The sequence below is a fragment of the Medicago truncatula genome, chromosome 7, assembly GCF_003473485.1.
Source record: "Medicago truncatula cultivar Jemalong A17 chromosome 7, MtrunA17r5.0-ANR, whole genome shotgun sequence".
Taxonomy (NCBI): Eukaryota; Viridiplantae; Streptophyta; class Magnoliopsida; order Fabales; family Fabaceae; genus Medicago; species Medicago truncatula.
Window position 1 is genome coordinate 45121666 of NC_053048.1, and position 25371 is coordinate 45147036.

At 34.5% G+C, this 25371-nt stretch overlaps 3 protein-coding genes and 1 non-coding gene across 4 annotated transcripts in view; all 4 read right to left on the reverse strand.

Moving 5' to 3' along the window:
• Positions 1-2037: 2037 nt before the first annotated feature.
• Positions 2038-3031, reverse strand: LOC25499161 (protein LIFEGUARD 4). The gene is made up of 3 exons (XM_039828014.1): positions 2995-3031; positions 2407-2564; positions 2038-2304 (listed from the first exon to the last, which is right to left on the reverse strand). Exons 1-3 carry the CDS (start codon positions 3029-3031, stop codon positions 2038-2040), a joined length of 462 nt encoding a protein of 153 aa, XP_039683948.1.
• Positions 3032-7024: 3993 nt separating this feature from the next.
• Positions 7025-25371, reverse strand: part of LOC25499166 (protein LIFEGUARD 4) — a 28303-nt gene continuing 9956 nt past the window's right edge. Inside the window, exons 4-5 of the mRNA XM_024771062.2 lie at positions 17330-17433; positions 7025-7124 (exon numbers count right to left, since the gene is read on the reverse strand). Coding sequence (XP_024626830.2) covers positions 7025-7124; positions 17330-17433 — 204 coding nt within the window. The remainder of the gene's footprint in view (positions 7125-17329; positions 17434-25371) is intronic.
• LOC25499163 (uncharacterized) lies at positions 10810-14460 on the reverse strand. The gene is made up of 4 exons (XM_013594337.3): positions 14302-14460; positions 12588-13885; positions 12140-12334; positions 10810-11188 (listed from the first exon to the last, which is right to left on the reverse strand). Exons 2-4 carry the CDS (start codon positions 13878-13880, stop codon positions 10865-10867), a joined length of 1812 nt encoding a protein of 603 aa, XP_013449791.1. The 5' UTR covers positions 13881-13885; positions 14302-14460; the 3' UTR covers positions 10810-10864.
• On the reverse strand, positions 24524-24630 carry LOC112418751 (small nucleolar RNA R71). The gene has a single exon (XR_003008841.2). It is a non-coding gene; the product is annotated as a small nucleolar RNA R71 (small nucleolar RNA).

Consider the following 25371-nt stretch of genomic DNA (forward strand, 5'->3'; position numbering starts at 1 on the left):
TTCTTTTCTAATTGAACAAGTAGTTTCCAGGTATTTTTAGTCTTCTTTGTGATTTTGTATGCACGACTTTGTTGATTTCCTGTTTTTGGGCAATGTGTTTTTTATTATTTCTTGCGATGTTTATTTAATTCAGGTTGAAAGATTAGGTTTGAGAGCAAGTTCAGATCCGATAAATGATTTTGGCGTCGTCAACGTTGTAGATCCAGAAACAAGAGTGTTTCGGAGACTTGAATATAGTCATATTTGTTGGCATATGTACTTTGCTGTTTTATGCTATTAACATGGATGTTGTGAGTTTGTTAGCAAATTCATCCTTTTTGTTTTTAAGGACTTTGGATTTATATTGTATCAATGTACTCTGTCAATTTAAATGAATAAATATTGTTTATTTATGTACAATTTGTTTTAGATGCAAACTTTAAGCTCAACTCTAAAGGCGTGCATAAAAGCTCAATTAACCTTTTCGGCGTGGTGGTCTTCTTCGAGATAGCAATGCCATTTGTTTGATCAGTTATGCTCGTAAAATTGCAGCTTGTGATGCGTTTCATGCAGAGATGTGGGCCATGTATTTGGGTTTGGATCTAGACAGGAATTACACACAAGTTGAAAGTCATTCCATGTATTAGGGAGTGTTCCTACCCTTGATTCGGCGCATCCGTGAATTAGCAGGTGCAAATTAACCATACTTGACGTGAAACGATAGAATAGTGGATTGGTGAATTAACATTAGTTTAACAACGCTTTTGATTCACATGTAATGGAGACTCCTCTAGGAGCTTCAAAATATCCTCTTTGATCACATATCTTCAAAATATCCTTTTTGATGACATATATGGTGCTACTTCGGATTGAAAACAGACTCGAGGGGATCGTCGAGCTCGAGTGTAGAAATCAAAGAGAATATGATGTCTGGACTCAAGGAGTTTCTAGGCTTCTCTCAATAGTTACACAAAGACAAAACAAATACAACAATTGAAACTCTCATTTTGTTATTGTGTTACCAAATTTGTTTCAACACATTATGTTTTGAGATGTATTAAGTACATGTGTTTATCAATATCAGCCATATAGATGCACTTTCCTAAACTTGAATAGTTGTCAATGAGTTACATATTATATAGTAATACTGTACCATCTTATAAACACTCTCGCTATTTCCTTTGGTATATGGATATTACAAAAATGTCTATTTTACCAAAATGCGATAAAGTAATTGTGGGTATTAATTATTCATTAAAAAAAAGTAGTATTTAGTAATTTGAAAATGAACTCATACTCAGAGACAATTATTATATGATATTGACTATAGTTATAATTGAGATTTGTGTTATTACGTGTTATTCATAAAGCGACCTGGATCATATTAATCGTTGAAGACTGCGGATGAGCCTTGTATTCTTGACGATTTGGTTGTTTATTCCGTCTCTGCCATTGTTGGTGACCACCCCCTCAGTCCAAAGAATGACGAGATTCATTTGCCTTCTCACAAACCATCTCCACACCACACACAAATCACATATCCGGTATCAATCAACACTCCAATGGTCGAGCCTCGTTCAAAGGACACGGTTTTTGACAATTTCATGATTCTGTGAGAATTCCACCACCAACCTGGAGCATTTGTGACAACTTTGAACCCCTTGGATTTCCATTGTATCTCTGAAGTAACTAACATCCAATTCATAGGTGGCTTCACCATTATTTGATGATGATCTTAGTTATGTTGGACGCCATAAGGCAGATGTGCATCCAAGTGAACAAGATGAAGCTTATAGGGTTAGGGGAGTGATTAAACGAAAAGCGGCACGACTAATGACTAAAGATGCTATAAAGAAGTTATATGAGCTAACTAATGAAATTGCAAACAAGCATTTAGAATTGGCTATTTCACATGTCAAATTTAACTGATTCTAGGATTAAGTCGAAGAGGCTTCTTCTCGCATCAATTCTTCTTATGAATGTGATGATGTTGTTAAGGTATACAATAAATTCTTACTAAAAAGAGAGCTTGATTTCTATTAAGTGGCACACAAATATTCAAAGTTTCTTGTGCAGTTTTTCGGACAAACCCATTCCATTCACCAATTTTTCTTTGGTGGAAGAGAAAATGTGGGTAAAAATAAGAAGTATACAAAAGTAGAAGGGGATGATGTTTTGATACAAGAAAACTGAAGCCAAAATGTACTCATCATTTGAGAACTTCTTGTTAAGGTTGTCTGTGTCAACGAAAATGTGGCCATAAAATATAATAGCTACAAGACACCCATAGATCACATGTGACAACTTATCCAATGGAAACTGAACCTACAACAACAAAAAAAGGATCAAACTGTTATTAGATATCAAAAGCACTACTATAAGGGAAAATTTGCTAATTAATTATACTCTAAATAGAGAGCGAAATACCAGAATCAGAGCAAAGAGAATAAGAACCAACAAAGCCTCGAACAAGAATCGGCCCAAAATGCTGAAATCATGACCTCTCTTTGCGGCCCAAAATGTGTAAAGAGTCAAGCTGAACGCAACTGCAGTAGTTGATATAACAGATACTAGAATGGCTTTCCCTGCATCCGAATTATCAAGAAAAAAAATAGCAATTGTTATTTCAAGTGTTCAGATAAAAAAACGCAAACCAATCCAAAATAATTCAAAACCGCTCAAAATCAATATTAAATAGATTTGTTTCAGCCACCATAAACAAGAAACAAACGGTTTGGTTTGGATTTTGGTCCACGACTCTAGAACCAAACCAGACCGAACCACACTTTTTAAAAATTATTAACCTACTATATGTACTAGTCAACAAGTCACAAAATTATATTTGGATAGGATAGTTTTTTTGTACCTTATAACCGATTCAAATCGAACCGCAAACACCCTAATTGTTTGTTATTGAAAATTGAAATTTATGAAAAGCCAACTTAATCAATTCTCTTGTCCTTCCATTAATTTACTGGAAAAAGATATATGCAGAAATTCATCCAATAGGCAAACCACATGATATGATATAATATAGTAAATCATTATTCATTACTGACAAAAACATATATTATCATTATCACAAGAATTAATTAATAAAAAACAAGAAGAATTTTGAGAGTTACGTACCGCTAAACAAGGCCCAAATCAATCCAATTGGGAAAGGTACAGCGACCGTGAAAATTAGGAGGAGGAAGTGATTAAGAGGGTGCTTGTTATGATACCAGTATAGTGGACATAAAACTGCAAAATGAAACAAATAGTAAGTAAGAGTGTTATGAAATACAATAACAGAAAAAGTACCCAAGTTATGATGAAGATATAAAACATACTTATGAAGGGAACAATGAAGAGGACAATGCGAAGAACATGGCTTAGTTTGGAGTTGAAGAAGAAATTAGCAATGGGATGAACAAAAATAATGGCGAATGCAACAGCGATGCCCAGAAGCAACTGAATTGTGATGATGGAGTATACCTTACGTATGAAGGACCATCTTAATTCAGGGCTCTCAAGCATCGTAGGGTAAAGGGCACTTCCTCCACTCCTGATATCTTGATTTCCAAACATTTTTTTCTTAAGCAAGGATACTAGGGTTCTATTAGAAGAATGCAGAAGCAAGGGTACTAGGGTTTCTATTTATTTCACAGATTAAGAAAAGAGTAAAGATGAAAGAAAGAGAATGATGTTTTTACTGAATTGCCCTTGTCATTATTTTGAAACTTTTTCACTTTTAAGTAATGATTACTTTCTTTGTTCCACTACAAACTTTAATATGAGGACCACAAAAAGTATTTATAAGGGGTAAATCTGTCAAATTCTGCTTAGAAATATGAAAAGGTCAAGTATTGTGGGACAAATATTTTTTTCAAATAGGTCAAGTATTGAGGGACGGAGGGAGTAATTTTTTTGGCAAGATACTAGAATTTAGTAGAATGCGTAGTATTGTTTTTCCTTCTTTTCAAATTGGTTTCCACATATTTTCCGTTTGTTTTTGTGATTTTGTCATCTCTGCACAACTTTGTTTGTTGATTTCCCCGTCTTTCTGCAGTGTGTTTTTTATTTCCCGTCTTAGTGCAATGTTTATTTGATTCATGTTGAAATATTAGCTTTGAGCAAGTTCAAATCCGATCAATGACTTTGGCGTCGTCAACGTTGCAGATACAGAGTCATGGGTGTTCCGGAGACTTGAATATAGTCATATTTGTTGACATATGTTGTAAGTTTGTTAGCAGATTCATCATTTTTGTTTTTAGGGACTTGGGATTTATATCGTATCAATGTACTCTATCAATTTGAATGAATGAATATCGTTTATTTTTGTACAAATTTTTTTTAGATGCAAACATTAAGGTGTGCATAAAAGCTCAATTAATCTTTTCGGTGTGGTGGTCTTCTTCGAGATAGCAATAACATTTGTTTGATCAATTATGCTCGTAAAATTGCAGCTTGTGATGTGTTTCATGCAGAGATGTGGGTCATGTATTTGGGTTTCGATCTAGACAGAGATTACACACAAGTTGAAAGTCATTCCATGTATTTGGGAGTGTTCTTACCTTGATTCGGCACATCCGTGAACATTAGTTTATCTTTGAATGCTTTTAATTCGCATGTAATGGAGACTCCTCTAAAAAACTTCAAAATATCCTCTTTGATCACATATCTTCAAAATATCCTTTTTGATGACATATACGGCGCTACTTCGGATTGAAAACAGACAAAAGGGGAATCGTCGAGCTCGAGTGTAGAAATCAAAGAGAATATGATATCTGGACTCAAGGGGTTTCTATGCTTCTCTCAATCGTTACACAAAGACAAATCAAATACAACAATTGAACTCTCATTTTGTTATTGCTAGTTACCAAATTTCAAAACTTTATGTTTCGAGATGAATTAAGCACATCATATGTTTATCAATGTCATCCATATCAAGTACTCAATTGGACTTCCCTTAACTTGAATAGTTGTCAATGAGTTGCATATTATATAGTAACACTGTAGCGTCTTATAAACACTCTTTCACTATTTCCTTTGGTATATAGATATTACAAAAATGTCTATTATAGTTAAACAATAACACCGAAATGCGATAAAGTAATTGCGGGTATTATTCATTAAAAAAAATAAATCTAGTAATTTGAAAATGAACTCATACTCAGAGACAATTATTATATGGAACTGACTATAGTTATAATTGAAATTTGTGTTATTATGCGTTATTCATAAAGAGACCTGAATCATATGAATCGTTAAAGTCTACGGATGAGCCTTCTACACTTGACAATTTTGTTGTTTATTCTGTCTCTGCCTTTGTTGGTGACCGTCCGCTCAGTCCAAAGCATGACAAGATTCATTTGCCTTTTCACGAGCCATCTCCACACCACACAAAAATCAGATATCCGGTATCAATCAACACTCCAAGGGTCGAGCCTCATTCAAAGGACACGGTTTTTGACAATTTCATGATTCTGTGAGAATTCCACCACCAACCTGCAGCATTTGTGAAAACTTTGAACCCGTTGGATTTCCATTGTATCTCTGAAGCAACTAACATCCAATTCATAGGTGGCTTTGCCATTCCACAGCCAGTACCACCAAAACCGCCGGATAATAACCCATCTAAGTATGCCCTTGTGTCGTTATCGATCACTATCACTGAACCATATGATCCTGGTCCATCGAAATCTTTGATCTCTTTCACATCTAAGTATCTAGAAGATTACTCTGATATTGATCATTATCATTTTACTGAGTCCAAACAACTGAAGGTGTTAATTTTGAGAATAGAATGGTCTGGTTTGAAAGTCTTTATAGATCTCAATGTATCATTATTTGATGATGATCTTAGTTATGTTGGATGGCTTAAGGCAGATGTGCATCCAAACGAACAAGATGAAGCTTATATCTCAAAGAGATTTGCTCATAGGATTGGGGGAGTGATTAAACCAAAAGCGGCAAGACTAATGACTAAAGAGGCTAAAAAGAAGTTATATGACCCAACTAAAGAAATTGCCAACAAGCATTTAGAATTGGATATTTCATATCCCAAATTTAACTGATTCTAGGGTTAAGTCGAAGACGGCTTCTTCTCGCATCAACTCTTCTGATGAATGTGACAATGTTGTTAAAGTATACAATAAATTCTTACTAAATATTCAAAGTTACCTGTGCAGTTTTTTCAGACAAACTCATTCCATTCACCAAGTATTCATTTGTGGAAGAGCAAAGTGTTGGGATTGCCAACTGCTTGTTCAAGACCGAAAACTGTAGGAAGATGTTATTCAAACGGTAATTATTACCACCACCATTATATTAAGTTCAAACAGTAATCTGCTTATCAAAACAATTAAATTCCATTTTGGTTGTAACCGCAGGTGATCTGCACTGAAAAATAGTTTCTGTTTACATACATCGAATTGGACAGGTAAATATTTCCGGTAATGCTAAAGAAGAAGAGAAAAAGCATTAGAGGAGCTATTTAAAAAAAGAACAAGAGTATGTTACTAGCTAATAGCACTGAGGTACACATGCCATAACTTTGCACTCTTAAATGTACAGATGCTGTGCTGCCAGACATGTGCCCAGATTTACCGGCATGGCCATTAAGAGATCTAATCAACTATGGAGAAAAATGACGCTACTTTGGATTGAAAACAGACTCGAGGGGAATTGTGGAGTTCGGGTGTAGAAATAAAAGAGAAAACGATATCTGAAGTCAAGGGTTTCCTAGGCTTCTCGCAATCGTGGCCAAAAACAAAACAAATACAACAGTTAAACCTCTCATCTTGTTATTGCTATTGCTGCTTGCCAAATTTAATTCAATGTATTAGCACACGTGTTTATAAATATCAAATGGACCTTTCTGAACATGGCTACCTCTCAATTTCAACATGAGATATATATTAAATACATGGAATTGCATGTACTTATAATTTCATAAAATTGAAAAATGAGAAAATAAAACTACATTGAAACTAGAAAGCTATGGAATGTGTCAAAAAAAAAGGTAAGAAATTTATAATCTAATATCGTAATTCAATTATCTTCAATCATCATCACTAAAGATAGTAAGCATATATAAGAAGAGGTTGATGATGTCCAGATACAAGGAAACCGAAGCCAAAATGTATTGATCATATGAGAACCTCTCGATAAGGTTGTATGTGTCATAGACACAATGTAGCCAGAAAATATAATAGCTCCAAGACACCCATAGATATATGTGACAACTTATCCAATGGAAACAGAACCTACAACAAAAAAAAAGGATCAAACTGATATTAGATATCAAAATCACTATTATAAGGGCTAATTTGCCAATTAATTACACTCTAAATAGAGAGCAAATACCTGAATCAGACCAAAGAGCACAAGAATCAACAATGATCCGTACAAGAATGGGCCTAAAAAGCTGAAATCATGACCTCTTCTTGCGGCCCAAAATGTGTAAAGAGTCAAGCTGAACACAACTGCAGTAGTTGATATAACAGATACTAGAATGACTTTCCCTGCATCCGAATTATCAAGAAACAAAATAGCAATTGTTATCACAAGTGTTCAGATAAAAAACGCAAACCCATCCAAAAAAAATTCAAAACCGCTAAAAATGGATATTTTTTATATTTGTTTCAGCCACCATAAACAAGAAACAATCAGTTTGGTTGGATTTTGGTCCACAACTCTAGAACCAAACCAGACCGAACCACACCTTTTAAAAATTAGTAACCTACAAATAGTCTACTAGTCATAAATTTTTTTTTCTCGTCACTTTGTCATTTTACGCTCAGTTTCCGGAACACCTGCTTGAGGCAAGTTTTGGGGCTGCCGTTTTCCTGCCAAATGCAAATGTGCGACCATATCTATAAAAAGTCAGTTTCAACAAAGTTTTCAGTGGAGAAAATTAGGGTTTATGGTTGAAATTTGATTTCTTGTAACTTTTTGGTTTCTCTTTGTGAAGAACTCATTGACAATAAATTAGAGTGATAACTATCCTCCAGATGTAGGTCAAATTTGGGCCGAACTAGGTGAACAAGTATCATTGTGTTTTCTTAGTCTTGTTTTATTATTAATGCTTCAAGTGTCACAAGACCGATCAGTTAAGGAAGGATTGTCTCGAGTTAGGGGACAATGATAACTTTGTGCAATTTGCAGCTGCCCCAGAGGATTATGATGTGCATGTGCTTTGATGGCGTCTTGTTGGGATGAGGAAGAAGGTGGAGTATCTCACCTTGGAAACGATGACACTTGCAATTTGACCTTTACGTAGAAGACATCAGTCTGAAAAGGCGGTGCTAAAAATACTCAAGTTCAATATGGAGAGGTGGTGATAATAACTCATGATCAGCCTTAAAGATGGAGGTTACAAGGTGAAAGACATATAGGATGTACACATTTGGAAGTTGAGGTGGAGAAAGCTCAACTTGAGTTTGAGTCTTCCACTAGTGGGACTAGGAGTAGACTAATGGTGGCCCCATAATGGTAAAACTATGGAGTCCTTGCGTGTTGTGCTCTAGTGGAGAGCAAAGGGAATTCTTCAGGAGGATGGAGGAGATTCCGAGGGTTGAAGAATGTATGGCATGACTTGTGGGATTACTTAAAAGACCAAAGGTAATTAGAAGTGAAGGAATCTTCAGAAGAATGAAAATAAATCACTTTGAAGGCTGAAAAGGTTACGGTGAAAACTTGTAGAGCTATCTAAAAATCCTAGTGTTGTTGGGTGCAAGAATCATCAAGCGAGCGAAAGGCATTCCGAAGTTTGAAAATGTAAATGTGAAATCTTATGGGACCACTTAATGTAGTTGGATGCAAGGGTAAGGAACAAGGTGGTTGATGGTTAAAGTGGCATCATCATTGATTTAAAGACAAGGTGGATAATTGTTGTATATGCCTCTTACGCGATTCGCAGAGAGGGTTGCATGTTTCTCACGTGGGGTTTCTTTTTCTTGGTCTCCAAGTTTTACGGGCTGAATGAACTCTATATATAGGCAACTCGAGTTTAGGGCTTTAGGGTGTGGAAAAAGGCAAACCTAGACAAATCAAAATAGCGAACCTTTAGAGAATCAATAGGCTAAAGGTTGAAGGCTTTTATGAGGGACTCTAGGTCTAGGGTTTGAAAACACCATTCAAACTCATTGGGTATGAAAATCATTGAGTATCTTGGCAATGAGAAGAGATTCATGAAAAGGGTGAAAATTATAGCTTGTTCTTAGAGAGCTTGCTGCTGAAGGCTGATTCCTCGTAACCCTTGTATCTCTTTCTAACGAAACTATTTGATAATGAATTGGAGAAATGCTCTCTCCTTCAAACGCATGTCAACCTTGTGTCGAATTAGGTAAACTAATATTGTCGTGTTCTTCTTCTTTACCTTGTTTTTTTGTTTGTGATTTATTTGGTGTTGGTTGCTGCTAATTTTACTCTACATATCAAAGTATTGGTGAATTTTGGTCCGAATCACAACAAGCATAAACACCCCCAACTTGATACTACTACTTCCATTGTTAGCTTCACTGGTGATCAAAGTCAACATCAAAACGTTCCAACAATGTTGATCAAGAACCACTTTTAAGAAAGATATGAATGTAATTCAAAGTCATTTGTAATACATAGGCTTATTTAATTGCACAAACAGAGTTTGAATTAATTAATAGCATAGCACCCCAACTCTATTGATTTGAGTTAATCAACAAAGTTTGAATTAATAACATAAACACCCCCACCCCCAACTCGATACTTAAACGCCTACAACAACAATTTTAACCACTAAAAATTTATTATATATATATAAGCTTATTTAGATAAACAACTTATTAAACGTTTATAGGACAAAAGTTTGTCATATGATAAGCGTTTATTTATAAGATATTTCAATAATAAAAAACGGAAGCTATCAGGAAAGACCTACATGTTCTTTTAAAAAAAACACCTACATGTATAACACTACAATGATTCTTTTTTTTCTTCGTACAAAAACACCTAAAAGAACAAGTGTTTTTCTATTTACACCCCATGTTTGTCTGGTTACACCCAAATTTTCTTAAAAGTTTTTTATAATACCAAAATTGCCCTTTTATATAAATTTTCTTAAAACCCTAATTTTATTCATTGTCACTGAGTTTCACCCTCTTTCACCCCACAAGCGATCACGAGCAAACAATTTGATGTTAAATATCAATCTCCATGAAAATTAAAGAGTGAATCAAAATATTTTTCATCCATACTCAATTGGATATAAGTAATTGAATTTCTTCTATTTGCAAGTTTCAATTTTTTTCCTTCAACTGCACTGATGCACTGTACGATTACGGTTTTAATTTACATTGGTAAGGTTAACTTAAATTCAGTTTAAGTAGGTTCATGTAAACTAAGTTTACATCAACCTACTTAAACTGAGTTTACATGAACCTACTTAAATTAAGTTTACATGAACCTACTTAAACTGAGTTTACAAGAACCTACTTAAACTAAGTTTACATGAACCTACTTAAACTGAGTTTACATGAACCTACTTAAACTGAGTTTACAGAACAAGGAAAACACAATCGATTGAAGAACAACACTTGCTAACCTGATTTGCTTCGAATTTTCTTTGAAATCATGAATGGACGTGAGAAAGTATGGTTTTGAAAATCTTCGCAGAACACAATCGATCGATTGGAGAATTATGGTTTTGGAAGAAGGGTTTTGGGATGTAACCAAGAAAGAAGGAATATGCTTTTTGAAAATCAAATTTTATGAAAGGGTAATATTGTCATTTTGGGGTGCAACCATGATTAACTAGGGTGCAAGTAGAAAAACTCAAAGAACAATTAACATTGTAATTGATATCAAAGTAATAAATTATACAATGTTTGTAGGCATGAATTACCTAATAATATTACAAAATTCACTACAAAACTACAAGCTGACATTGTTCATTAACTTCATCTTGAAGCATGTCATGAATAATACCCTCATACAACCAACAACAATTATCCGAGTCCTCGGTCCATCTTCCAGCACCTCTGTAGAATTTTTCACCAGGACTGAATGTAATTTGTTTAAGTGAATTCACATTCCTCAATATGTGACTAGCCAACTCAATTACATTTATGGCGCACATACAGCCATGTAACTCAACATATTTCAAATCATTATGAGAAAACCCTGCATATTCTCTTCTTTGCCTCTCAAAATCAATACTATGTGAATTTTCTGGATGTGAATTTCTTATCTGAAAATTCAAAAATAAAGATCATATTATTACATATATGAAAATTCCATCGGGCATATAACTGTCATTCATTACTTTGGTTGAAATAAGAGGTTTCTATGCTTAAGCCTATGTTTGATAAGGTCAAACTGCTAGCTTAAATCAGATAACTTATAGCCTATAAACACTTAAGACTAAAATAGAGTTGTTTGACAGCAGTTATTCTCTCATGAGTTTAGAGTGTTTTTTCAAATGACTATTTTTTTTACCATAAGATCTATTATGACCATTTTTTCACTATAATCTATAATGGCATTGCATTAAGGCATAACTACAAGGTATATTATAGATCTTATAGTAAAAAAAAAAAGAGCATGTAATCTCGAAGGGAAAAGATCAACGCAATGGAGGCATCATGGATGAGCTTTGGATTTGATGGTATGGGAGTGGTTGGTTGTAATCTCGAAGGAACTAGCCTACTATATTGTTTGCAGCATAGAAAAACCAACAAGATAAAGTGAAATGCTATATATATATATATATAAGGAAATTCAGGGAGTATTTAAAGTTGTTGATTTGTTTTGATTCTGTTGAGAAGGCTTTTGGATTTTGGGGGTGGCTTTTAAGGGGTTTGAACTAGTGGTATGTAGTGTTGTCGCTTGCCTCTTGATAGTGTGAGTGCTCAATTTCCGGGAGTGTTCTTACTTCATAGTAGGGGGGTTTTATTTACATCTGTCTATTTTTTGTTTTATTTGGTTTGAGATCTTGAGAACTGGTGTACATGTAGAGTGCATCTGCTTTGATGCTCTACTTTGACATTGTATCATCGATTTAATAATGAATTTCTCTACTTATCAGGGAGAAAAAGATTTATTTACATATAACTATAGAAACTATTGATTATATATAAAAAAAAATTTATAGTATTGTTAAAAAATGATCAACTGAAAAAAATAGAGTTGAATAACTCACCGTAAGAGAAAGTTTTTGAAGATGCTGGCAAGCCATTGCAATATCCAAAATCCAAAAGAAGTCTATCTTAAAATCATGCGGGATCTCAAAATCTGGGCTCTCGAAGCCTATATTAAAATCACATGGGACCTTGATAAATAGCTCCAATTGCCTGAGATTTTGAAATCGAACCAAGATAGTTGATAACTCTGTTATCTGTGTACACCAATAATAATAATTAAAGTTGATTACAAGCGGCTAGTAACTCAATTATTAATTAAAAGAAACTTAGGTAATCAATAGTAGCAGGTTGTGCCAAAACAATCACAAGTGCGTCTCATATTAAGGGTGCAGTTGAAACAATATACATTATGTCCAATCTTTTTATACAACTAGATAATATATTTTTTGGGTCAAGTAGTTTAATCATTGGATTCACAAACAGTAGACATGGGTTTTGACTACTCACCTGTGAATGGGTCATGGTCATAGCTAAATTCTCAATATGATGAAAACTTGCAATTGAACCAAAGAGATATGGATTTTTTTCACTGATAGCTGCATTCCAGAAAATGGTCAATAACTTTGGAGCCTTAATAGAGAATCTTTGCATGTGACCGCTGTATTCAAAGGATAAGAGGTTGGCTGCATCGATACTTATGGGAGGAGAGTATTGTTCTTGAGAGCCACAGTCGATTATGTTCAAATGACGCAAATTTTTACTGATGACCTCCAATTCATATATGAGGTTGTAGTTCTTCAAGGTGACGTCCTCGAGTTGGAGACACACAGAAAACAAAAGTGACACTAATTTACTAGATATACATTCACCGACACCGTCCAACACAATTGTTGTCACATTTTTCATTCCAGAAAACCCCACAAGTTGATAGATTCTGTTGCCGGTGAAGCTAAACTTGGATAACATATGAGCCTTGATGTTCATTGTGTGTACTTCAGTACCAGTACAAGAATATTCAAGGGATGAGAGATTTGATGCAATGATATCGATACTCCTCCTCTTCTGGATTTTAACCCGACAATTAACAATGTTCAAATTTAACAATGTTGGGCTGGTTATTTTTAAGTCAGACTTGAACTTGCAGTCATCAAGGGTGAAGTCTAGAAGATGAATGCAGTTGGAAAGTAGACATTGAATCAAATCCTGTTTCACAGAAACTAGAGACAACACAAGAGTTTTCAAATTCTTCAAACCACAGAAGTTGTCCATAGTTATTAGGATGCACCTCTTTAAGTGCAGATACGTTAGAGAATCAGCGTCAGATAAGAGATCGAAGGGTAATATGAAGGGTAATGTGTATGGACGTATGTAATCAAAATCAGCATCATCATCATCTTGATATGATAAGATCAATTCAAGACGTTTGACTCCCTTAGCAATTACTTTGGAAATCATCCTTTCGATGACACCAGTGTGTTTAGTACCTAATGGAAACACTAGTCGGATTGACCGGATCATGTCACCTTGATAATGCAGCATGAATTGATCCACTCTTGCGGTAAATTCAGATTCGACCCATTCATAGAGTGTGATGTTTTCTGGAAATTTATCATAGTCACACAAGGTATGAATATCAAAGTTGAGGTCCATCCTGAATCCCCATTCGTGAAGCCATAGTTTGGACAATACACTTGTTTTCACCAAATCCTTCAAACATAACTTTGAAAAGATATATGATATAACACAATCAGGCAACACAGGGAACTCAGTCTTGAGTTTTTCACTCCTCTCCATCTCCATAGTTGCTGCAAGAACACCAGAAATTGAATTAATAGCATAAACAATGAAACAAAACTTTCATTTGAGTTTAGTAATTTCGACAGTGATGATACAGAAGACACACAAACGCAGAAGTAATTGAGATTTCATGTGAAAAATAAAATAGGGTTGGTGGAGAAGACGCTGAGTTGCTCGTAGTATTCAGCGGATGATTAATTTGTGATTGCTTGGATGAATTGAGAATTATGATTAATTTCATCATCATGATGATCATGATACAGAAAACACACAAAACACAACAGCAATTAAAGTTAAAAAATAAAAAATATTGAAATAATTGAGATTCCAAGTAAAACCCTAGACGGCAGGTACACTGAGATTTCATGTAATTAATACAAAGCTACATACATATGAAAAATAAAATTGGGTTGGTGGAGAAGACCTCGGCTTGGATGATTTTGAGAATTAGTAGAAACTTCGATAAGGAAAATTGAGAATCAGGAGAAGAGTAGAGAAGAATGTGAATGTGAGAAAAGTTTTGTTTGAAGTTTTAACCGAGAATTATGATTTCTATGTAGTGTAGATTTATATATATATAGAGATAGAGAATCATATCTCCCTATTGATTTTTTTTTTTTTTTGTTCCGGCTTGGACAGAAAGACACGATTACTCCGAAGCCCTAGTACCTGATATACAGATAGGATATGTCACCGATATGTTGATACGAATATTTTTTTTTAATTCAAGATACGTACTGGAAATATACTTTAATAAAAAATTAAATTTAAACTACACTTTAAAACTCAAAATACAACTTATGGGTTAAAACTCAAAAGCAAAACAATAGGCACAAAAAGTAAACACAATTACTTAGTCAATTACATATATTTCAAAAATAATAGAAACATTGTGCATCCGCACGTATCAATTTTCCACCGTCTATCCCTCGCGTATCCTATCTAAAAAGCATGAGACAATTATTTTTTAAAATAAAATTTAATCTCCAGATACCCTCCCGATACGTATTGGGGCGTATCGGGCAGGTATTGTATTGGTGCAGGATGCATATTTGTTATAAGCTAGCAGTTTGACCTTGTCAAACATGGCCTTAATCATAATAAACAACATCTTATTTCAATTAAAATAGAAGTCCTGCATTTCTTTTATGCTTGGTGGAATTTTACAATTCCATATATGCAATATTATGATAATTAATTTTCAGATCAGAAATCCACATCCGGAAAATCCACATATGGTTGACTTTGAGAGGAAAAAATAGAATATGTAGGATTTTTTCACAATGATTTGAGATACATGGAGTTACGTGGTTGTGTTTGTACCATGAAAGTAATTGAGTTAGCAAGTCATCTATTGAGGAATGTGAATTCGCTTAATCAAATTACTTTTAGGTTTTAGCTCTCGTGACAGATTCTATACAAGTGCTGGAAGGTGGAGTAAGAGCTCCAATGGTTGTTGGTTTGAACAGAATCTTATTCAAGAAATGCTTAAAGATGAAGTAAATGAACATTGTCAATTTATAATTCTGTAGTGTTATTTATTTATAATGAATATTACAATGAAGATAGTGTAAACTTCATTAGCAAATTGTTTTCTTCTGATGTGGCCGATAAAAATGTCCAAATGCCCCTCCATCAATATTTCATCTGTGATCAAATTATGTGGGATTGGGATTCTAGTGGAAAGTATACTGCTAAGTCAGGCTATAAGATTTATTTGGAGAATTTTTTGAATGGTTAGTAATTTCATGTAATTGACAGATTGGTATTTTCTGGTGGAATGTCATTACAATAGGGCTGTTTGGAATAATGTGAGATTGCTGAATGATGTTGATACCATGGCTGCTACGGTGTACTCAATTAAGGACCTGTTTTTTTTGCCATTTTTTTGACTCCGCAGAAAATGTGCAACTTTTTTATGCTCATTTGAGAGTTTTGGTCGATAGGAACTATCTGGTTTCGAATAACTTCAAAGAGGAGCTTGATAAGGTTATAAACAAGGCTGTTAGGATGTGGTAAGAGTGGAATTCGGTTCAGCAGAGCAACTTGTGGAAAAAGCCGCCAAAAAATGGGCTCACGTGCAACGTCGACACGATTTTCTTTTCACATGCATTGCAGACCGGTTTTGGGAGATGTATTCGCAACCATCATGACCAATTTGTCGCAGCATTCACCTCCTGGATTCTTAGTGGTTCAAATAAAAAAAAGTGAAGCTACGAGTCTCGTTGAAGCTATGCGCAGTGGGCTCACCAAAGAGGTTGGGAGAACGTTATTTATGAAAGTGATTCCAAAGTCAGTCGACGCTATTCATAGTTCAGCTAGACTTGCATCAGAATTTGGTTCCATTATTTTGTAACAATAAAACAAATTGTCTGTTAATTCAAAGTTTGTGGTAAAATTTATTAGGCGACGAGCGAATTCGGTTGCTTGTATTTTAGCAAGGGCGGTCAATTCTTGGGATAGTCACCAGTGTTTTGATTTTGCTCCCACTTGTAATGATGCTATTCAATTAATAAAAGGAGTTGAGATTGTTTTTGTCAAAGTCAAAAAAAAAAAAAAAAAACTAATATAAATATATTTACCTACTCAAATGCATTCTTGGTATCAGATTGAAGGAGAGAAACTTCTTAAACCGTCATTAGATCCATCACACACTTCTTGTGCATCAATGTAAGTTTCTCTGGTGCCGTTTTTTTTTTTTTTTTTTGAATTTTGAAGCTTAAGGGCTTTTTGGAGGGTTGGGATGAGAGGTTTACCGTCATTTAATCAAGGTATTGCGGCTATCTGTAATACCATTCTTAAAACGACAACGATATCTAAAATTAATCTTTCGGTTACGTATTCTTGAAATTCAGTTTATTTAGAAGTTACCACTTCCATGGTAACATTTTCTTTTGAAATCCAAGTTACCCCTATTAATTTATATATGGTTTAAAGAATGGTCTCTGGCTTTGGGGGTCCTCATTTGTTTATCTAAATATTGAATGAATTTTACATGTCAAAGAAAGGATTATAAGTCTGGTGCATTTATGTCCTTTATGTGGAAGGTCTCCATAAAGCAAGGGTGGAAAGGCAACAATTTCATTCACCAATCAAAGATAATAGGATATCTGGATTCAAGGGGTTTCTAGGCTTCTCTCAATAGTTACACAAAGAAAAATATGCGCTACAACTAATAACACTAAAATATGTTAAACAATCTTTCTCTATTTCAATTGGTCTATACAGATGTTGCACATATGTGCTGCAACTAATTTAAGTTAAACAATAACACTAAAATACAGTAAAAATAATATTCAACGTCTCTAGTAATTTGATAATGAACCCATATACAAAAACATATTATATGGGACTGTCTATGCTATAGTTATAATTTCATAAAGCAACATTGGAATATAATATGCTGTAATTTTATATTCTTCAATCCGCAGCTCCAAAGATAATAGGAGAACCTCTTGATATGGTTGTATGTATGATACACGATACAACCACAAAATATAATAGATGTAAAGCACCCATGGATCATATGTGACAATTTACCTAATGGAAACGAAACCTGTAAAAAAAAAAAAGATCACAATGTTATTAGATTTCAATATCACTCACTACTACAATGTTATTAAGCACTAAATACCTGAATGAGAATAAAGAGGATAAGAACTAACAAAGCTCCAAACAAGACTTGAGCTGGAAAGCTGAAATCATGATGTCTACTTGCGGTCCAAAATGTGTATCGCAATCTGAGTATCGATACGACAACTTCTAGAATTACTTTCCCTGCATCCTGTTCATCAACACATGCATCAATTTTTACTTTCTCGCAAACTCACTTATAAAATGGAAATTGGTAGTTCTTCAAAACATTAATCACCAGAGAGTACACAAGTTGAAGACAAAGGCAATGAAGAAAGAAATTTGGAGGAATATAAGCGGTGGTATCATGGAATTGAAAAATCATTGTAAGGAAGTAAATAATCCAGCAAAAAAATGAACAAGATAGAAAAGGAGTAATGAACAAAACAATAGACAAAGTATTGCAGAACAAGCACAAGTTGGAAGATCTTGGTCATGCGGATGGATTTGTGTATGGAATTATACCTAAAAATGGAAAACCAATAAGTGCTGCATCTGAAAATCTTCAGTGTTGGTGGAAGGAAAAAGCGAAGTTTGATAGAAATGGTCCTGCTGCAATAGTCGAGTATCAAGAAGGATTTCGCTATAATGTTAATGTTTCGGACCAAAAAGTATTCCACTTCAAGGGAGATAATAATGTATCTCCGCAAAAATTGCATGAACTCCTAAACACAACCTTAGGTACACTTTTGTTATGTTATGCGCAATTTTGTTGTAATCCAAATCAAAGGAGATACGTACACTTACAATCATTTTGATGATAATTATTTACATACAAACTATGAAACTATTAAGCACCAAAACAGACACTATACATGACACTGACATTTATTCTTCTATACCTGTCATGACACTAATTATAATGCTTGTTTCAGTGCTTCATAGTTTGTATAAAAGTAATTGTTATCAAAATGAATTTCAAGCATACATACTCCCTTTGATTTGTATTACAACCAAATTGCATAAGACGTGAAAAAAGCGTCCATAATATTGTGTTCAGGAGTTCATCAGATACGCTATTATATCCATTGAAGTGGAATATTTCTTGATCCAAAACGTTAACATTATAGCGAAATCCTTTTTGATAACACAACTATTGCGCAACACCATTTCTATCAAACCTCACTTTTTCCTTTCACCAACACTGAAGATTTTCAGATGCAACACTTGTTGGTTTTCCATTTTCAGGAATAATTTCATACACAAATCCATCACATGACAAAAATCTACCAACTTGTGCATGTTCTGCAATATCTTGTCTATTGTTTTGCTCATCAATCCTTTTCTATATTGTTTATTTTTTGCTGGATTGTTTACTTCATAACGCAGATTTTTCAATTACATGATACCCCTGCTAATGTTTCTTTCACATTTCTCCAAATTTCTTTCTTCATTGCCCTTATCATCAACTAGAGTAATTTCAAGGGATTAATGTTTAAAAGAACTACTTATTTTTCCTTCAAAAAAAAAAAACTACCTATTTCAATTTTATAGTTGAGTTTGTGAAAAAAATAATAGTTAATCAGACAAATTGAAATAGTCAATACGACAACTTCTACAATTAATTTCCCTGCATCCCGTTTCAAGCATCATAAGAAAAAAAAATTAGAGTATCGCTATTTCTTATGAATCATGTGAGACAAGAAACACAAGAATGATGAAGCGTATTATATTTTTATGAAAAGTCAACAAAAATTTCATTTTCTATTTACACCATGCACAAAGCATTGGTGGATGAAATCGCTTATAATACATGCCCTCGTCGGTTTCATTGTTTTAGTTTTGTAAAAAGCAGCATTTCCCAAGAAAAAAAAAAATTTGATGTTGTTACTAAAAATTGAAATCTAATCCAAGTTTATCAAAATCCAACTTAATCAATTTTCTTGTCCTTCTATTATCTCCTTAAAAACATTATGCGCAAATTCATCCATTAGGAGAACCACAACAATAAAATATCAGCGACAAAAAAATAAATTAACATTATCAAAAGAATTAATAAAAACAAGAAGAAATCGAGCACATACAGCTAACAAAGGCACAATCCAATGGGAAGAGCGAAAGTAAAGCTGATAATTAATAGGATCCTACAACATTTTTCACTTCAGGCAACAATGGATAAACGTGCCTAAAAGTGCAAAGAGTGTTTCCTAACCGTTTAGGCCACGGTTTCTTTCCCGTGATATATGCGTAGGCATGGCAATGAGTCGGGGTTTACCTTCCCCATCTCTATTCCTGATTCTCATATCCCATCTCCAAATCCGTATTGAATAATTTTTTAATAAAAAAAAAATTCCAAATATGCAAGAATGTATTGAAAGCAAATTCCAAAAAATGGAATAAAATCAAAAGCTAAAGTTTTAGTCCTATTCCTATATAGGTTATGCTAATTTATCAGTTTGGTGCCTATATGAAAATAGCTTTAAAATCAACACCAATTACGATAATATCGAAGACAATTGAAAATGAAAAAATAACAACGACATTCAATGATTGAAGAAAAAGTACAAGATAATGGGAAACATACCGATCCTTTATGTTGGACGTATTTGATCTGATAGAACCCATTTCTAATTACCTGAAAACAATTCATATAGAGAACCGATAGTGATAAATAAAGAGAGAAACAAAATGAATGAAATGAGAAAGAAGCAATAACATCACCAGCTTTGTAAGCAGTGTTGACAGCTTGAGAGAGAACTAAGAGAAGCGACGTTTGACATATGCAGATGAAAATTGGGTTAGTGTTTGTGTTTAATTTATATAAATAAAAAGGATAATAAAGTAATTTTCATATTTGGGTCGGGTTTGGGATTGAGCTGCGGTGGGTACGTACATGTATATCATATCTTATATCAATGTTCTGAAATCGAGGAAACGCATAAGATACAAATTTTTGTATAAAAATTTGATTAGATACAAAAATTAAAAACTAATCTATATTTATATATGGGCAGGGACGAGCAATGTGGAGCTTTAGCTCCACATGCTTTTTCCATTTTTTTTCCAATAGATAAAACATGTACAATACGTACAACACCGTAGCGTAAAGTCATTTGCAACTTTTGATGTGAACAAATTATTGAGGATGACTGAGCTTTATCCAAATAATTTTATAGATGTTCCGGAAGTGGCGTTACGCACTCAACTTAAGAATTATGTTACAAATGTTCAATCTGACCCAAAAGTTGTTAAGTTGTAAGGGCTTTCAGATTTTTGTGCAAAATGTAACACCCCGTTTTCCGAACATATAAATAATATAAAATAAATCAGAGTTCATCGCAAATAAGATGTCACATTTCGTTCTTCAAAATATCATTAAATGTAAATAGGGTTAAAATCAACTTTTTATTTAAAGCAACTGCTTCCAATAATTAAAACAATGTCGCAATGGAAAATATTCAACGTTTAAACAATACTTGGCACTAAAGGCCTCAACGTCATTAACATAATTAATTTCATCTAAAAATGGTTCAACAATAAATTCATAAAAGAATATGTAACAATGGAAAATAAAATGCAATTAATCCTCATCCCGTTACGTATCAGAGCGACTCCTAAGACGACACGAGGAATCAACTCACATTAGCGGTTACTTCTGATTATCTGCACGTTACCCACATAGAGGCAACATTCAAACAGAATGGGTGAGATTTCACATTCAATAATAATAAGCGATAAATCTATAAAAGAATTTAACAACATGAAACAACAACAATTTACCATCAACATTACTAATAAACAATGAGTCAAGTAAGATAATTTAACAACACAAAACAACGGTAATTCTTCATCAACAATACTTCACATAATTCCAACTACAAATCATCAATTAATTTTGCTCAACAATGTAACAACAACGACCCAACAATGCACAACGACAAACTCAACGATGCGACAACAACGACAACTCAACGATGCAAGAACAACGACAATTCAACAAATACAATATGCATGTGGTACCATCAGAGCATCAAGCTCTCTTCGTTAATGTCGTAATTCGACTTGACAGGCTACAACCCCCTTCGCTTAAAATTAACAGAGCATCAAACCCTCTTCACTTAGAATTGACAAAGCATCAAGCCATCTTCGTTTAAAATGATTATGCATTGACACTACCAATGCAACAACAACAACAACTTCACATTATGACTTCATAATTCATCAATCATGAACAACATCATATTCGCCAACATATACATTCATAGAATAATTCATCAATCATGAACAACATCATATAACATCATATTCATCAACGTATACATTCATATAATAATTCATCAATCATGGACAACATCATATAACATCATATTCATCAACATATACCTTCATATAATAATTCATCAATCATGAACAACATCATATTCATCAACGTACACATTCATATAATAATTTTCAATCATGAACAACATCATATTCAACACCTAGCAATCATTCAAATATCTCCATATAATCATATCAATTTATCCACAAAAGATTTTCATGTCAAACCAAGGCTACTGGAAATATAACACAATTATCAATAACTTTCATATTTACACTAAATGCCAACTCAAAACAGAAACATGTGAAACAGACGCAAAAATGTGAAACAGGGCAGACTGCCACTGAACAACTCGCAAGGCGAGCCAATCTACTCGCTATGGAGAGTTCAACATATGGACTACTCGCCATGGCAACCAAGGTACTTGCCGTGGCGAGCTAAAACTGATAGCTCTCGAAAACTTGACATTTTTCACCCAAAAATCTCATTTTTAACTTCCCTATGCCCAAATTTGATTCCAAAACTTGTCTAAACCTTTCTAAACATGAAAAGGCACTCAAAACCATACAAAACATGACCCAAAACATTATTTTACAAAATCACATTTTTCTACTGAACAGTCGCGAGGCGAGTAGAACACTCGCCGTTGCGAGTTGACATCGAAGTCACTCGCGAGGCGAACAAGATCCCTCGTCGTGGGGAGCGATGACACACAGTTCTACGGGGAGAATCTTGTTTTCAGCCAAAAACCCAATTTTCAACCACCCAAATCCCAAATTCAATAGGAAACTCTACCTATGATTATTCTACATCCTGAACACCAATTATTACCTTACTTCATCGGATTACCTACTCTTGCAACAATCAATTTTAATGTCAAAAACTTAATTTCTCAACAATGTAAATTAACAAAACAACAACAACCATGTTAAATGATGAGTCATTTATATGCTATTTTAATATGCTTTTTAGTTTAGTTTTACTTAGATTTTATATAATTTTATATTAGTATTATTTCCTTTTTAGGATAGTTTACTTTAAATTGCAATTTATTATATTTCAGGGAAGAATATTGGATGGATTGAGTCTTGGAGCAAAAGAAAGGGATTTGGAGCAGATTGGACACGAAAATACGAAGATTGGGAAACAAAATATATCTCCCACAAGTCAGAAGCCTGGCACGGCCGTGCCACCCTCTAGAAGACCTTTTGCTGCTTTTGCTTGGACTCCAAGCTATTCTATTTTGGCGCACAATCTACTGAGGAATATTCTTGGAATATACTTGCTTAGATTTTAAGTCAATTGTGTACTATAAATAGAGTAGCTAGCCATCACAAATATTCATCTTTACTTGGAATACAAGAAGTGACAATTGCTTTTCTAAATAAAGTTCTTTTCCTTTCCTTTATTTTCCTGTCTTTTACTTTCATGTTTTCTCTCTTCTCCCCCATGTCTACGATGAACATGAGTGAGTAGACTTCTTCTTGTCTTGGGATTGTTGGATAAGTCTAAATGACATAATCCTAATCAAACCAAGCCCTAAGCCTTAATCTTATGTAACCCTAATTTCTTATCTGAATTCACCGTCTTAACATGGATTAACCATTATCAAACTGTGGAAACGAAAGTGGAGGGTTTGATAATTGTTCGTCCATTATTCCAAATATCAATTCATAAAACGAAAGTGGAGCTTTGATATTCGAACAAGTGAATTCAGACAAGGATTGCAAAGTCAGCGAAATAGGCTTTGCAATCTTTGAGACATATAGTTTCGATCTTCAAGGGAACTAATAACAATCAAGTCAGCGAAATAGGCTTGGTTGTTAGAGGAACCAAAATCCAATAGTAATCAAGTCAGCGAAATAGGCTTGGTTGCTAAAGGAACTTAAGAGAAACTGTCTTGAGGAATTAGGTCTAACATAACATTATAAGCTTATGGTTTTGATTTGAGAAGGACTTGTTATTTAGATGAAACCAACGATCCCAAGGCTCTTTTATTATATTGCTTTTTAACCGTTTAAAAACCCCCAACTTACAATTCTTTTCTCTCTTCTAATCATCTCCAAAGGTTAATTAAATTGAACTACTCCCTGTCGGAACGATACTCTTTTATACTACTTCGGTAAGACCGTGCACTTGCGGTTTTATCTCATCAAGTTTTTGGCGCCGCTGCCGGGGAGTAAACTAATTTAATTAAATATTTCTTTGTGATTAGAACTCTCTTCTCTTTTCTCTTCCTCTTCTCATCTACTTTTCTTTCTTTTGTTTTACCACTAACTTCTTGGGTTCTCGGTTTCTTATGCGAAGAAGTAAAAGTCTCGGAGAATTTATTCCTGAGATCGAAAGATTTTTGCATAAGAAAAAGAGAGAGGCACAAAATAATACCGCTATGGCTGAACGTACTCTCAAAGAGTATGCTACTCCTTCAACGGAAGAGCCACAAGCTATTATCGTGTACCCAACGGTTGCGGGTAATAACTTCGAAATCAAGCCTGCACTACTCAATTTAGTGCAGCAAAACCAGTTTTCTGGATCACCCACTGAGGATCCAAATCTCCATATTTCTTCCTTCCTTAGACTCAGTGGCACCATAAAAGAGAACCAAGAAGCCGTAAGACTTCATCTCTTTCCCTTTTCCTTAAGGGATAGAGCTGGCGCTTGGTTCCATTCCCTAGAAGTCGGTTCCATTACTTCATGGGACGATATGAGGCGAGCATTCCTCGCCCGATTTTTCCCCCCATCTAAAACAGCTAAGCTTAGAGACCAAATTACGTGTTTCAATCAAAAAGATGGGGAGTCTCTCTATGAGGCGTGGGAGCGTTTCAAGGAAATGCTTAGACTTTGTCCCCACCATGGCCTAGAGAAGTGGCTTATAGTCCACACGTTTTATAATGGCTTGTCATATACCACTAAAATGTCTGTTGATGCAGCTGCAGGTGGAGCTCTAATGAACAAAAACTACACGGAGGCTTATGCTTTGATTGAGGACATGGCTCAAAATCACTATCAATGGACCAACGAAAGAGCCGTCACCACTCCTACTCCCTCTAAGAAAGAGGCAGGTATACACGAAGTCTCTGAATATAACCACCTTGCTGCTAAGGTTGAGGCATTAACACAAAAAATTGAAAAACTTAATGTTAATGCTGCCCAACCTTCCCCTGCATCCCCTACTTGTGAAGTCTGTGGTATAACTGGTCATACAGGTGTTGATTGTCAGTTTGGTAGTGCTGCCAATATTGAGCAACTGAATTACGCTCAATACAACCAAGGAATGAGGCCAAATCAAAATTTTTACAAAAATCCTCAAGGTTCCTATGGGCAAACAGCACCACCTGGCTATACAAACAACCAGAGAGTAGCTCAGAAATCTAGTTTGGAAATACTGTTGGAAAATTGCATGATGAATCAAAATAAACAACTTCAGTAGTTAAAAAACCAAACAGGATCTCTGAACGACTCTCTCTCCAAGCTCAATACCAAGGTTGATTTCATCGCCACACACACCAAAATGCTTGAGACCCAAATCTCCCAAGTGGCCCAACAAGTGGCCATCTCTTCTCAAACACCAGGAGTCTTTCCTGGTTAAACTGAAACAAA